At 40.7% G+C, this 13,903-nt stretch overlaps 1 protein-coding gene across 7 annotated transcripts in view; it reads right to left on the reverse strand.

The window, feature by feature from the left end:
• Window positions 1-13,903, reverse strand: part of DGKI (diacylglycerol kinase iota) — a 218,909-nt gene that overhangs the window by 93,587 nt on the left and 111,419 nt on the right. For all 7 annotated transcript variants that reach the window (XM_049821631.1, XM_049821632.1, XM_049821630.1 and 4 more), the window contains 7 exons: window positions 10,820-10,894; window positions 9,513-9,608; window positions 7,608-7,690; window positions 6,066-6,126; window positions 2,331-2,444; window positions 1,703-1,840; window positions 472-550 (listed from right to left, as the gene is read on the reverse strand). In XM_049821631.1, the coding sequence (XP_049677588.1) occupies window positions 472-550; window positions 1,703-1,840; window positions 2,331-2,444; window positions 6,066-6,126; window positions 7,608-7,690; window positions 9,513-9,608; window positions 10,820-10,894 (646 nt within the window). The remainder of the gene's footprint in view (window positions 1-471; window positions 551-1,702; window positions 1,841-2,330; window positions 2,445-6,065; window positions 6,127-7,607; window positions 7,691-9,512; window positions 9,609-10,819; window positions 10,895-13,903) is intronic.

The raw sequence follows: 13,903 nt of genomic DNA on the forward strand, positions 1-13,903 counted from the left end.
CCAATCCATAGGAAACAGCTGTTCAGTTTAAGAACACAGTTATGCTCCTGCTACGCTGCTACTTCCACAGTCTTGCAGCTTTTCTCCTCCCCCCACCTCTACAGTTGCACCTGACTTAGGTTTGTTTTTCGTACTGCTCTTATTCTGACACTTCTGCATGAGCATAAACTTTCTTTATATCTGTACTTGGTATCTCCTTTAGAAGATCAAAAACTTTGAAAAGCTCCCCTTTTAGCCCTTTTCCTCCAGTAAATGCCATTTTTCCTTGTACTTTTTTCATATTTAAGTCATGAAGTCCCTTGGAAACTCATGATACAATCAATTCTTTCCTACATGCATATATCTTGGGTTTTTATGGTCCGGCTTTCCTTCTGAATTATAAGAATTATAAGATGTTAAATCCAACTCCAGTTGTAATTCATACAATAACTGCCCATTCCCAAGGCTAAGGAAATATAAAGTTCCTATTACCTCTAGATTCATGGAACTCCAGTGTAACATGTGCATCAAATCCAAGGCTGAAGTAATTATTGAAGACACTGAGAGGAAGCTGTAATTGGATAATAAAAAGACATGTTAAAATAACACAAATGAAACATTCCATGACACACCAGGAATTAAATATTTTAAAGCTGGCATGTCATGAAAACCTATGAAGAAGAAAGTAGAAGGTATCAGGGAAACGTATGCGGAAGGTTGCTCTGAAGATCAGTAATGGCTTGTAGAAGATGATCAGATACAAAACCCCGAAGAACACAAACACATCTACAGTACTTTATGACCATACGTGTATCTTTGTAAACCCATCAAAGGGTTCCTTATGTTGTCATTGAGATTTCCCATAATGGTGCTCCACTTAATTGCTGGCATTTCAAGCTCAGCATGGTGAACAAAACTCAAGCTTTGTTCTTCCTGCTTCATATATAACCAGGAGCAATGCAAGTCCCAGACAAGAAGCCCTAATTCTATTGAGGATGCATGAGGCAGGGAAGCACACCTCTGGGCTCTTCATCATTACACGTGCCCAGCAGGGCTGTGGAGAGAGAACAGTAGCATCCAATAGGTAAGCTAGAAATTATAACTGAGAACAGGAAAATGGTTCACAGAATCTTTTTTTTATGATTGTAACATTTTCAACACCTCCAGTCCAAATGACATATTACTATAAATGTGATCCCCTCACATAAAAACTTTCCCATTCTTCAGCTACCAAGATACACTAATGGAGGTTATATGGAGACCCACACATGAAGAATTTAAATACAGAAATACACTACGCCTTGCTGTAAAGTAGGAAATGGTATCCATTAGCAAAATCCTATGGAATAACATTCTACATGCTGGTTTTAGTTTTGTCTAATTTATGAGCGGATAATAGTCACAAGGTTGCTCCTCCTGCCAACCCAGGTTAACTAGAGAAAAACAACAATAACCTTTCAGATAAAATGCTAGGGATTTTTTTCCAGGGTTTAGTTCTTGAGATAAATGCTCAATGCCTGGGAGTTACAAATAACAAATAAATGGCCGGTATGCATTACGTTTCACACACCTCTGGAAGTACTGACACATGAAGAGAGCAAAAGGAAGAGATGCAACTAGAGAATTAAAAGGTTTTATAGCTTCCCCACCCATGGAGCTTACAGTGTAACCCACAGATGCTCTAAGCGTCCTATAGTCTCCCTGGGAAAAAGAAGGCTCTAACCTTACGTGCCCCATCCTCCAGCTCATCCTGTGGCAAATCAGGGTTGCGCTCAACCTGGAGATTCCAGCGGTCCAGCTGGACAATGGTCCCATCTTCTACATGGCACAGGATCTTGGACACTGGCTCATCGGTGTAACCCTGACAGCAGAGTTTCACCAGAGTATCAGCCATGGATAGTGAAAGGAAAGCAAGTCAATCACCAATTACCTGGCAGACCTCCCTCCTTTCAGACAGGCCTAAAATGCCAGATCAAATGTTCCTAAGAACATTGGAGAGGAAGTCAAAGTGTATTTGCCTTGCTGGGAATGACTCCAGTCGTGTAGTCAAGAATAAATACAGAGAAATAAAGTTGAAACTACGCTTAAATTAGAAGCCTGCATATCCTCCTCATTACTTGGCCTGAAATACCAGACAGATACGTCTATGTACACTTTTATTACAACAATTACATCATTAGTAATCCAAGATCCCAGGCTGGAAATCGAAGCAAACCATTGGGCCTAACTGAAGCAGACCTTGGACACAGCTCTGCCTGCTATTTTAGCCAAAATGAAGTTCCACCCTACACAACTAAACCAGAGCAGCAAGTTGAGAGCCCACATATAAGGGTACCCCAGTCAGTGCTTACCCCACCCCAGTTGAGGGTGCGGGCAAGGTCATTCCCAGTGCCCAGCGGAAGGACGGCCACAGGAGGTGGGGGGCTGAGTTGCAGCTCATCAAGGATGGAGAGGATCCAGCCAACCTATAAATGGGAAATGCAAAGAACTGTTACTCAGCAAGATTAAAAGGGATGGAAAAAAAGGAAAAAAACATATTTTGATGGTATTTCCTTTGCAGAGAAGATCAAGTAAAACAAAAGGGAGAAGGGAAAATTAGGATATCTGAAATTTAATTCTACAACTGCCCCACCTGAGGTTTCACCTTTCAGAGAACAGGTACTGCAGTTTTCATGAAGCTCCTGTGCAAGCAGAAGCAATGGGATGTAAACACTGGCTATCTTTAACAGCACACAGAGATATTGAGGAAAGGGAGCACATAAGTTGCTGTTCTTTAAGCAGAGTATGAAAACACATAGAATTACAACTGGTATTATAAGGCTACCTAAATATTGCTCTGAAAAATACTGTATGTAAAAATGAGTGAAAAATAATATGGACAATTCAAGATAATTTTTTTAAATTGCCATTATGCTAAAGAAAAATAACCTTTGACAACCATTACGAAAGATGATGCAAGACACACATTAAGACAGCATGGTATCTCAGAGCATGCCCTGGAACAGAGTCCAAGTGAAGTCAAGCATGGACGTGCCCACAGGTCTCCCATTCCCCAGACAAGAGACCTTAGTGCTGAATTATTTCACTCAGTGCAAAGCATAATATATATAATATATATATACTAGCCATTTGTATACACACACACACATATATATATAAAATAAAAGACTAGAAAAAAAGACAAACCAATGCTCAGAGTTGAAAGGTTTGGGTTGGAATGATGAATCTGGCTCTTTTGTATCATAAGCTATTAGTTATTTTAAAGAGCTATTTCTCTCTCCTGTCTCTATTCTGGACTACATAAAACTTTCAGATAGAAATCTAGCCAGAAGGAACAAATTACTGTAAAATATTTAGGTTTTATTAAATGGTAATTTCCAAGGGGGGAAAGAATTGTTGCTGAAGATGTTATCAAACTTTTTATGACTGAAATTCTTGCTACAAGAAAATAGGACTTTTTCTTTAACTATTTCTCACCTTTAAAAAGAAAAAAATACAATCTGTGAAAGAATCTGTGCTGCATTTTTCAATAAAGAATTACAAAAACAAATAAATATAAGATGATAAAATTTGTTGGGTTTTTTTTTCCTGATGCCAGTGTTCAAAGGTGCAGTCTCTACTGGAAATGTGAACTTTTAAGTAAGACACAAAACTGAAATCCTGACTGCAGCTGGACAGGATTTTTCCTCCCCCAACTAATATTATTATGATTTCAAACAGATTCTTAACCCAAACCGGGATGACACGGGAGCTTCATGAAAGGCACCCAGAATAACATGGGCCTTGGGAACAACAGTTGGAATTTGAAGGACTGCAGAGGGCGCGGCCTGGTAAATACAGCAACCACCACCCTATTCAGTATTGTAGGGTATGTCTTTCTCCAAGTCTCTTGAAGGATAAGTTTAATTTCGCATAAATAGCATTTATCAGACAGTTATTTATCATAACTAATTGCCCAGTTATTAAAGCATTCATCTGGGATGTGATCCCGCATTAGAGCTCCTTGTCTGACAACAGTCATCTGAATCACAACTCTCACGAACCTGGATATCACCAAAGGTACTTAGATCTATCATAGGCAGCATGGTAGGACTAAGCAGAGCCCTTAAGGGACTTTTAGAGGTAAGTAATCTTCCACCTTTCAAAGTATCTATCCTTCAATATTTATAACAGGAGACAGAATAAAGGCTCCTGATAACTTCACTGGGGTCAGGACTTCTTAAAGAGTCCTTTGTCATTGCCACTGACTTAATCCGTACATCTGTGCCTCAGCCTCCCACTGGTACAGGTAACATTACAATACCTACCACTTTTGCAAATGCTTTTAACTGATCAATTAGTAATTTGAAGTTTCTGTTTACAAGTACAACATTGTTATTTAAATTGAGGTCATTTCTAAACCTTGTACATTAGTTTTACAATCAAGGATGACATAGACTGTCATTTCCCTATAAGCAGAAAGCTCCCGACTGCTTTGTAAGCAAAGCTGTCCATTTATACCCTGAAAAGGAACAGCAACAACAATGATGGAAAAGTTACAATAAGTTCTGATTCACCTCAATAATGCAAGGTAACATCTGGTCTCATTGAATATTCACTAAGTCCGTTTGAGCCAGATTTTTCATTTCTAGATGTAATGGCTTTGGGAATAACTAGATATTAATTTGCTTCAAACTGAGCAGCAGCAAATGTGATAGTGGAGCACTGCTCATACTGATGAGAAGGTGCTGCCACCTGTCGCTTGCACTGCTCAGCAAAGGGAAAGCAAAGGATGGTCAGACTCAATGGAGTTGCATTCACTTCTATTTTAATATTTTCGGGATGAATTTTTTTTCCCTATTAAAATATGGGCTTCCTCAGGTGGAAGAAGAAGACTTTCAGAAACAGATTGAAACACTTTTTGCAGCTTATGCCTTCTGCTAAAGGAATGCCTTGCACTTTTCTCAAGGAAAGTTCACAATTCAGTAACAGTACTATCTTATTTTCCCAGATACCAGCAATTGAGTAGTCTAATCATGGGGGTTTTTCTTCACTCTGGCAGGGGAAGCACTGGTATTAAAAATCCCTACATCTGGGGTTAGTAATAGAACCATTATATATATTAAATGTAAAATTAAATATTAAAAGAACCCACAGAAGCTGAACAGGAAGTTCCCCCAGAAATTCAAGCAGCGATGGGTTAAGGGTGGGTGTTCAGGTCACTACAGAAAAAAAATAAAATTCTCCTCGTGCCCTAAACATCTACATATATCTATCATGGCCAGCCGTTGCATGTTAAAAATAGTAATGCATTTTCCTTACCATACTTACTGTTATAACTATTATCAAGTGCACGTTTGGGGAACTGAGCTTCAGAGAGATTAAAGGTCAGTTTTTCAACTGCATTTAAGCACTCAGTGGCACAGACTGAGATTTTACAATGTTCCTAAGTACTGGAAAGAATAATGGGGTTGTAATACCTCCATTACCACTCATGGCCTGCAGAACCTGAACTGCAGACCCTGTCTTCAGCTAAGGGTACCTAAATACTTTAAAGATCTTACCTTATTCGCCTATCCAAGAACACACAGAAATTCAGCAGCAAAGCAAGATACTGAACCTGGATCCACCAGATCCCAGGCTAGTAGTATGACCAACGCGATATCCTTCCTCACAGACATTTTGTAAAGAAAGTGGGAAAACCCACTTTCTTTAGGCACAGAGAAGTCCCTATATGACCGTACTCAGACATCATGGAGACAATGGCAGGAAGGAGCAGAAATTAAGATTTAGTAGCTCCCAGACATGGACTTAACCTGCTAGACCCTCAGAGCTGTGTAAACAGTGAGAGGAGGCCAGCAAAGTTAGTCTTTTTTTTTTTAAGCTGTACCAAATCTTTATGCATAAAGCAGATAGGACCTTGGACATCAGGATCTGGCCCCCACTACGCAAGCCAGGCCATACAGAAAATAAAAAAAGTAATAGATTTCACAAACGTAAGGTATGTTATCTGGCTCTGCAGGCATTGTGAGGTGGTAAACCCACAACTGTGAGGATTTTAATCACTTGTTCAATGACCACGGGGCTGCCAGGTGCCAGCCACCTACCGTCCCGTCCCCACCGCAGGCCAGGATCCGCAAGTTTGGCACTTTTCTGTACAGCTCCAGCCTGGCCAGGGGAGGGAAAGAGAAAAAAGTCAGAACAACAATAAAGGCACTTTTTATGCATTTTGCCGAGTGACAGTTTAACAGCTGCTTATTGCATTTTTGAATATTCATTACCAAGGGTGTGGGTGGAGGCAGTGGGGGGGGGGGGGGGGGGGGTGGAAATAATCTCAGCATTACCAAAAACCTCGGCAGTGAGAAGGCACCAGCCCTGGCAGCTGCAGGTGGCATCAGCCCCAACCCAACCTGAGCCCTGTGGTTCACTTCACATCTTCACACGTGCACAAAACCACTAGGATGTGAAATGGGGCCTTCCTCCATGGTTAGGCAGCACATCTTGAGAAGCATTTGATCAGTTTAGCATGCTCCCATGCTAAATCTGAAAGGACAGATTCTCATGTTCCCTCTGGAGATGACAAAATGTTTCCTTTTTCTCTTACCCTAAGCAAACAAATCTAAAATTTGAGATCTTTAAACAAAATTTAGTGTTTCTCATCAGGATTTGCTGAGCCACCATTTCCAAGGCATGTTAGAACATGACAGCTTCAATTGGTCACTACTTTTTTTTAACACCACAGAAGGCAAGAACATCTAATAGAGTTCTTTCTCTGGATATCTGATCTAAGATACCAGCAGGAGAGCCAAAAAAAAAGCACATGTTGAAGACCTGCTCCTTCAGTTGCAGGAAAGAGAGGCATAATGAAATATCTCCTAATGGAGGGGGTGCATTCACATGTAGAAAACTGAGTGACCAGGGGACCTAATCCTCCTTTAACTCCATTACACAGCTCTGAAAACTGTATGTCTACCTTAAAGTTTCTATACATCATGAGAGGATCAGCAGTGGAGGTGTTTCTGCAGGAAAAAAGCTTGGATGCCTTGAATAGCAAATACTTGGACCATTCTTACACAGGTAAATATTTGATTTTACATTATTATTACCTTTTTGTGCTGCCTAACTTGTGAAAGTAGCACTGAACAGATGGTTAAGTAAAGCAAGTATCCCTATCTTAAACACAACAGAAGGATGGTCTCTTAACCCTTTAGCAGTGAGAATCAGCCCTTTAAAGACAGGTTCTCCCTCCCTTGGAAGCGGCTCACACTTCAACTATTGCCAGATAAGCTGAATTAGTTACTCAGCAAGCAGAGATAGTTGGACGCTGCTGAAATGTATGTAAGTCTGGAGGCAGCCTCACCCCATTGTAACGCTCAGCCTGTAGGGAATGGTCAGGCAGTGGGATGAGCAGTAAGTGTGTCTTGGAGCCATTTGGAACTGGCTCTGTCTGGCATGGGGGCAGCTCCTGATCTCTTGTCACAAAAGCCACCCCTGCAGCACAGCACACCACCACCCCCACACACACACTACCAAAACCTGGATACATAAACCTCATGCACAGTCTACTAATCTCTCCAAGCTAGACCTTCATCTGCTTTCCAGATCAGAAGAGAATTATGGTCCACAGCGCTGAAGGCTCAAGAACTTACGCATCTCTTGGCCCGTCCTGAGAGAGATCAAAGACCTGGCGTGGATTCAAATACCACATAAACATTTGGAGAACCTTGGTGCCCTGGGAAGAAAGAAAAATCAAAGTAAGGGAAATTATGAATAGTTTAATGATTATTAGAAATAATAGTGTTAATTATTCACTATATTTGGACTGCTTTTCTTTCTTCTGTGCTTTATAAAGCAAACATAAACCAAGAAAGAGACAAACCAGAAAGTGGCATAGCAGATGACAGCTCTATAGAATAGCAACCCACCAATCTGGACAGGGTGCACATGCATACGTACAGACTAAATTTAACAACACATATCACTAATGGTTCATAAGAACAGGTGTTTGGGGTCAGATCAAAGGTTCAGCTCCCACAGCAACCTTTTCTCCTGCCTCTCACCACCTGCAAAAAGAAAACTCTGTTATCCCACACCACCCTCAACCATCCATGACAGCAAGAAGTCGAACAAGCTTGTGGGCAAAGTCTTCATCACATTGAACAGTCCTGCCCAACATCCAAGCAATGACATTGCTTTGACCACCACCACTATGGACACTCATAACTGTAGCCCTCTATCATCTGATGAAGCAGGAGTCAAGAACTTTGTGGGCTACAGCTGCCCCAATGCTCCCTCACTCAGCACAGTGTGGCTAGCCCATCACCTAAAGATATAATTTCTGCTTTCTCAAACTCTTGGGTTCATATTCCAGACACTCAATTTCATTCCTTCATGTTCTGCCCAGACACAAAGTGGCAGGATCTCGTACTAGCAGAAGAGGGCCAAGGACCCTATGGGGCAAGCTTGTACTCCAAAATAACTCAACGATGCCTTTCAGATATGGCCTGGGGGTGCAAGTCAGGAATTTTCAATAGGTCCCCCTTCTGAGGGATGGCTTTTCTGTCTGACACCTTCCCCTAAGCGGAGTACCAAGGGTAGCAGTCAAAGTGCCTAGGAAAAAGTAGAACAGAGAAAATAAATGTGATGTTTGCTGTAGGTATTCTCCCAGCCTCAGCTACTTGCAGTTCATAGAACTCTTGAGCCAGAACAGGGTACAGGATTTTAGTAACCTTCAGGGTTTCATCTTTCAAATCTCTCCTTCAGCCCATGTAAACTTTTAGCATCCACAACATCCTACGACATGAAGTTTTGCAGCTGAACTACACACTGTGAGAAGGACTGACTTTTTTCTTTGTTTAGTCTTAGCAGTTTCATTTGATATCCTCCCTAATTATTCTAAGAGAGGAGAAAGCAAGCAGCAGCTATGCTATTCTTTATGCTCTATAGGCCTCTTGTATCTTAGATCACTCTTTTCTTTCCAACAAGAAGGCCCTGTTTATCAGAAGGCACTCAGATTGTTTGATATTTAAAAAGTGGCAGAACTAACCTGGAAAACATTCACTTGGATAAGCTTTAATTCCAAGAACCCTAAGAAAGAAGTCTGCTGCATGTTAGTCACTGAAACTTGGTTCTCTATGGTAGAGTACAAGAGTAGTAATGATTTTTTTTAAATGCCACAGGAACGTGTCATTTCACATTCACTAATTTCACTAGGCTTTCCTAGTAAAATCAAACCACGTTTTGGATAAAAGTCTAAGACTTCATTGGAAATCTAAATTTTCTGTGGAAAAATGAAGTCTTCTGAAAACCTCCAAACTGTAATTTTAGATTCCTTTCAAGAACCTGAAGATAGGAATACAACTGCTCAAATACTCAAGTATCCATTCCATACATCCAATTCCACTGAAGTGGAAAGGGCATTCAACAGCAAGGACCTCTTCCAAGGACTGCAGTTTAGTCACAGAGTTCTTCCTGTCTGACTGACCAAGAGCTAGACTCATTTGCAGAAACACTGCTGTTAAACTTTGTGACTTGGATCCAGATGATGTTCTTACCTGATTCCCTCCACTTTTTGGATTGACAAAAACCAGCAGCGGCTTCATGAGTGGAGAGGAGATAGGCTTTATTACAAATGGCCGACCTTTGTTATCCTGAGAAACAGAAGCAGAATACAGCTTTAGTACAAGCTATGTATGTTTCCCTGGCATAACATGTGCGGGAGACCCAACCTACCTCTGCCAAGACTACCTCAGGTACTGGAAATAGTACTGCCATGTTAACGTGACACTCAGCTGGGACTAATTTATCCAGCTGAGACCATTAAGAAAGAAAATAAGGAGGGGGGGCAAAGGGAGGGGATCACTTCAGGCCAGCACAAAACTATTTTAAAATTTTACTCAATGTTATTTCCCAAAAAACCCACAATTATTCATCCAGCACTAATAATGTCAGATAAAGTGCTATTTCTAACATGAACAATTTTCCAGTGGAAAATAGAATGAGATAAACTACTTATTTCATTAACTCCATCTAACAGACAAGTTGAACCAGCACTTATTTGCAGATGATCTGCTCTTGAATTCTTGGCCTTGCCACCCTCCCACCTTTGAACAAATACCACACATCAAACATGACACGTCAACGAGAAAACTATTTGCCTCCCTACCCCTGCAGAACACCAGAGAGCCCAGTAGTGAGGGCACTCTCCTGGGCTGTGGCAGATTCGTTTCTCATCAGCAGTTCTTCCCCCACCCAAGCGAGGACCTTAACCAGAGAGCCGTGGCTATGTAGAGGTGAGTCTCCCTCCACGTCTCCCATGAAGCTGCTGTTCATTTATATAACTAATCCACTAGGCAGGGTCTGGAAACAATGTCTTCTATAAGCTATGTGGTAAATCAAACCATCAGATCATCCATCTGTTTTCTCCCTCTGTGGCCCAAAGCCAATTTTCACACAAACAGAGTACTTCCAGTATGATATCTCCTAAGGGAGAAACTCTCACACTGGACCAGTCCCCTGCATCAGTGCATTCACTATGGATTTCACAACCCCAGTTTCACACCCTTGGCTCTGCCCAGTGGAAACCAAGGGTCTGATCTGAGTCTCCTACATCCCAAGGGAATGCTCTTTCATTAGGCTGCTGGTCCTCCTGGAGTCTGATAGGTTGTTTCTTGAAAAAAAATCAACTTAGCAAATAAAAAGTCTCATACAAGTTTTATCAAAACTGATCTTACAACAAATTCAATAGCGTGGAATTTTCCAGTAGAAAAAGTATATTGAAGACTCCAGCAAAAAAATTTAAAGTCTGTGTTTAGACACTTAAACAAAAGGATGCTGATTTCAAAAGCACTTGAATACCTACCTCATTGCCTCTTTTGCTGGCTTTTCTTTTAAAAGATGTTCTCTTCTTCCGCCGTGTTGAAGTCTTTAATGAGTTCTACATCAAAAGAAAAAAGAATACATGAAAAGCAAAACAAAATTTAGAAGACAGGACCAGACAGAGCCCCTTTACGAAGCTCTTCCATGCATGTCCACTTGGAGAATGATAAGAGTATCTGGCACATGCTCGAGATTTAAATTACATGCGCTGCATGCTTTACACTTCCACACCACCGTTTATGGAGAAAGCCACACACGGAGACCAGACTGGTGCTTTGGAACTGGAAACTTTCCCACGCTGTGAGGGGGAAAAAGATCAGATGCTCCCATAGACTCACATAACACCACATGTTGTACCTGCCAACCCTCCCAATAGGGGTAGGAGACGCCCGTTTCCCCTTCGGGGCTCCAGTCTCCTGCCCAATCAGGCTCGTCTCCTGGTATGGAGACCACCTGCATAAAGATGTAATAAAAAACATGATAAATGAGATATTTTTCATGTTTTTTTTAGGAAAGAAAACAACAAGTTTTAGCTCTGGCAACCATTATGACTCAACATAACGTAGGCCACCATGGCGTATGATGCTGGCGCTGTGGAGTCAGTTCCAGCGTATCAAGAAACTTGTGTAATCATCTGCTAAGGAACAAACTGAATTGTTAACATTTAAGGATTTGGGTGAGGGAGTGTTTGTGGGGTTTTTGTTTGCTGTGTTTTTAAATAACAATATCACTTAACTACACACAAAAAAACCAACCATAAACCTGCTTTTATTTTTGCAGAACCTAGTAAAATAGAACTTGCATCAAAGCTATTCTCCAGGCTGGCAATAGCCTGCTTAGCAATATTGAGCCAAAAGGTGTTCTGGCGTGATAAGAACAGTCCAAAAAGGGCAATTTTATTTTATTTTTTAATTATTTTAATTCAGTAACTGAAGTCATACCTGCAGGAAACTCCAACCCTTTCCATATGATTGAAATTTTGTATTATAAGAAATACTGTAAATATGTTCACAGTATTTCAACCTCTAGTTTAAGCATCATCAGGAAATAAAGTAACGCAGGGAACTAGAAGGAAGTTTTTTGTTTTTTTTCTGGCTTCAAGCGGGGAAGCAAGATCCACTCAGCTCATCCAAAAGTTCATTTCTGTCCTGACCTTATTCAAAAGCATACCACTAATGAAAAAAGCCAATGACCAGAGATCATCAAATCTGTAAACAGTGATATCTGTCCTTAATCCTGCTTTCTATCCAACAATAACAGGAATAGGTATTAAACAGAATCTAGTAGCTAACAACAACTTCTAGAATTTCAAGACTTCAGTACGGCACACCAGGTACGGAATTTATTGTTTCCACATCTCTGAGAAGTTAAGAAAAACTAACAGCTAACTCACTCAAATACCTAAGGGCACTGTCCTTTTTCACCCAGACGAAGAGAAGCCTGCTGTAGATCACAAGGTCCCAAGCTTTTTGTCACCTCTCAACATTCTTTGTAGACCAGGATATAACCAGGCCTTGTTGCTTACTGAAAATACTGAACACAAGACAGCTCTGCAGAGCAATTACAGGACATTTGCCCTATTAGACCACATTTTGAGAAACCACCTAAAGAAGTGTTCTTACTCTTCCCTACTCTGATACAAAGTGATCTTGAAAGCATAATAAGCCACAAAGACTGCACTGACTACAGAAGTGCATTGGCAATATCATTTGCGTGGTCTTTCATTGCCCTACCTCAGTAATCAGATTGCCTGTAGGCAAAAGTCTTTATGTCAAGAGAAAGGTATGGGGCATTACTCTCAAAGCTGCCTCCTGTAGGGGTCTTAGTCTAGTTCCTCAGCCATTCTGTGACGAAGAATTCTCCCTGGAGTGGGGCAAAACAAAAGACAGAGATGTAGTCTATCCACAGTTTTGCCAGTCATCTGCTGAAAGGTCACAGGCATATCAAGCCTTTTCCCTGTGCTTCAGTCTCTCCAGATGTAAAATTCAAAATACTTATCCTGTTGGTAAAGTGCAGTGAATTCTGCTGGCAAATACTAGTCTGTAACTCAAGCCAGGTATTATACTGGGCAAGTACTTCACTGTAGCTCTGGTAGAAGGACTGTACTTGTTATTCTGCCTCCACAATGGATGGACCTAAGCCCAGTGAAGTTCTTCTGGGAAGGGCAAGAACAATTCAGTAAAATCCTGACTAATTTTAAAAGAATAATCTAAAGAATGTTTAAATGTAGTTGTCATTAAATCCTGTTATATCTCTTTTCTTGCCTATGGGTAGGGTGGGAAGAGGCACACAACTGTATTAGAGAAACAGTTTTAGTCTAAGCCTCCATTTACGATTATAACAATTTTCTTTTCCACACTCAAAAAGGCACTAAAATATGCTACATCACAGCTATGTTATTTCACTTTTTTTTTTTTTTCAAACATGCCTACGCCTATAGTGTTAAGAGAACCTAAAGCTTTTCTACAACAATTGCAACTTCATGTCCATAGCAGATGAAAGGCAAAAAAAGCTGTTTAAACATATGCAGGTTCTCTTTGCAAACATGCAGAAGAATAACAGCCAAGAGTAATCAGTCTTTGCACATTGAAGTGAAGAAATGGATGCATACTACCTTGTCCACATAACAAGGTGATGAGTATTTTATAAATGTATAATGTTATTCAGCAAAGTACCTGATAGCGAAGCATACCTTTAAATGGGCACCATGTGTAAATCCTAAATTGCCTCTAGAGAGGAAACCTCTCCTTTGTGGATGTCAGTTTGGCAATCTTCAAAAGAGATTTTTCATATTATTGAATGGTCAGTATAGTTCTCAGCACGCTTAGCTAGATAAATAGAAGAACTGGACTCCTCTTTGTACGGTGTTGGGCAGTCTGAGGGCCACAGCCTATCTCAAGCAAATCCAATGGACCCTTTCAATCTTTTCCTTTACATTTCAGCCTTCATTCTCAAAGGCTTTTAGCATGCTGGGGTTCAAATAACTTAAACAATGAACAGCCTCTGGGAAGGTCATAGAATCATAGAATGGTTTGGGTTGGAAGGGACCTTAAAGATCATTCAGCTC

This window comes from Accipiter gentilis, chromosome 18 (assembly GCF_929443795.1).
Source record: "Accipiter gentilis chromosome 18, bAccGen1.1, whole genome shotgun sequence".
Lineage (NCBI taxonomy): Eukaryota > Metazoa > Chordata > Aves > Accipitriformes > Accipitridae > Astur > Astur gentilis.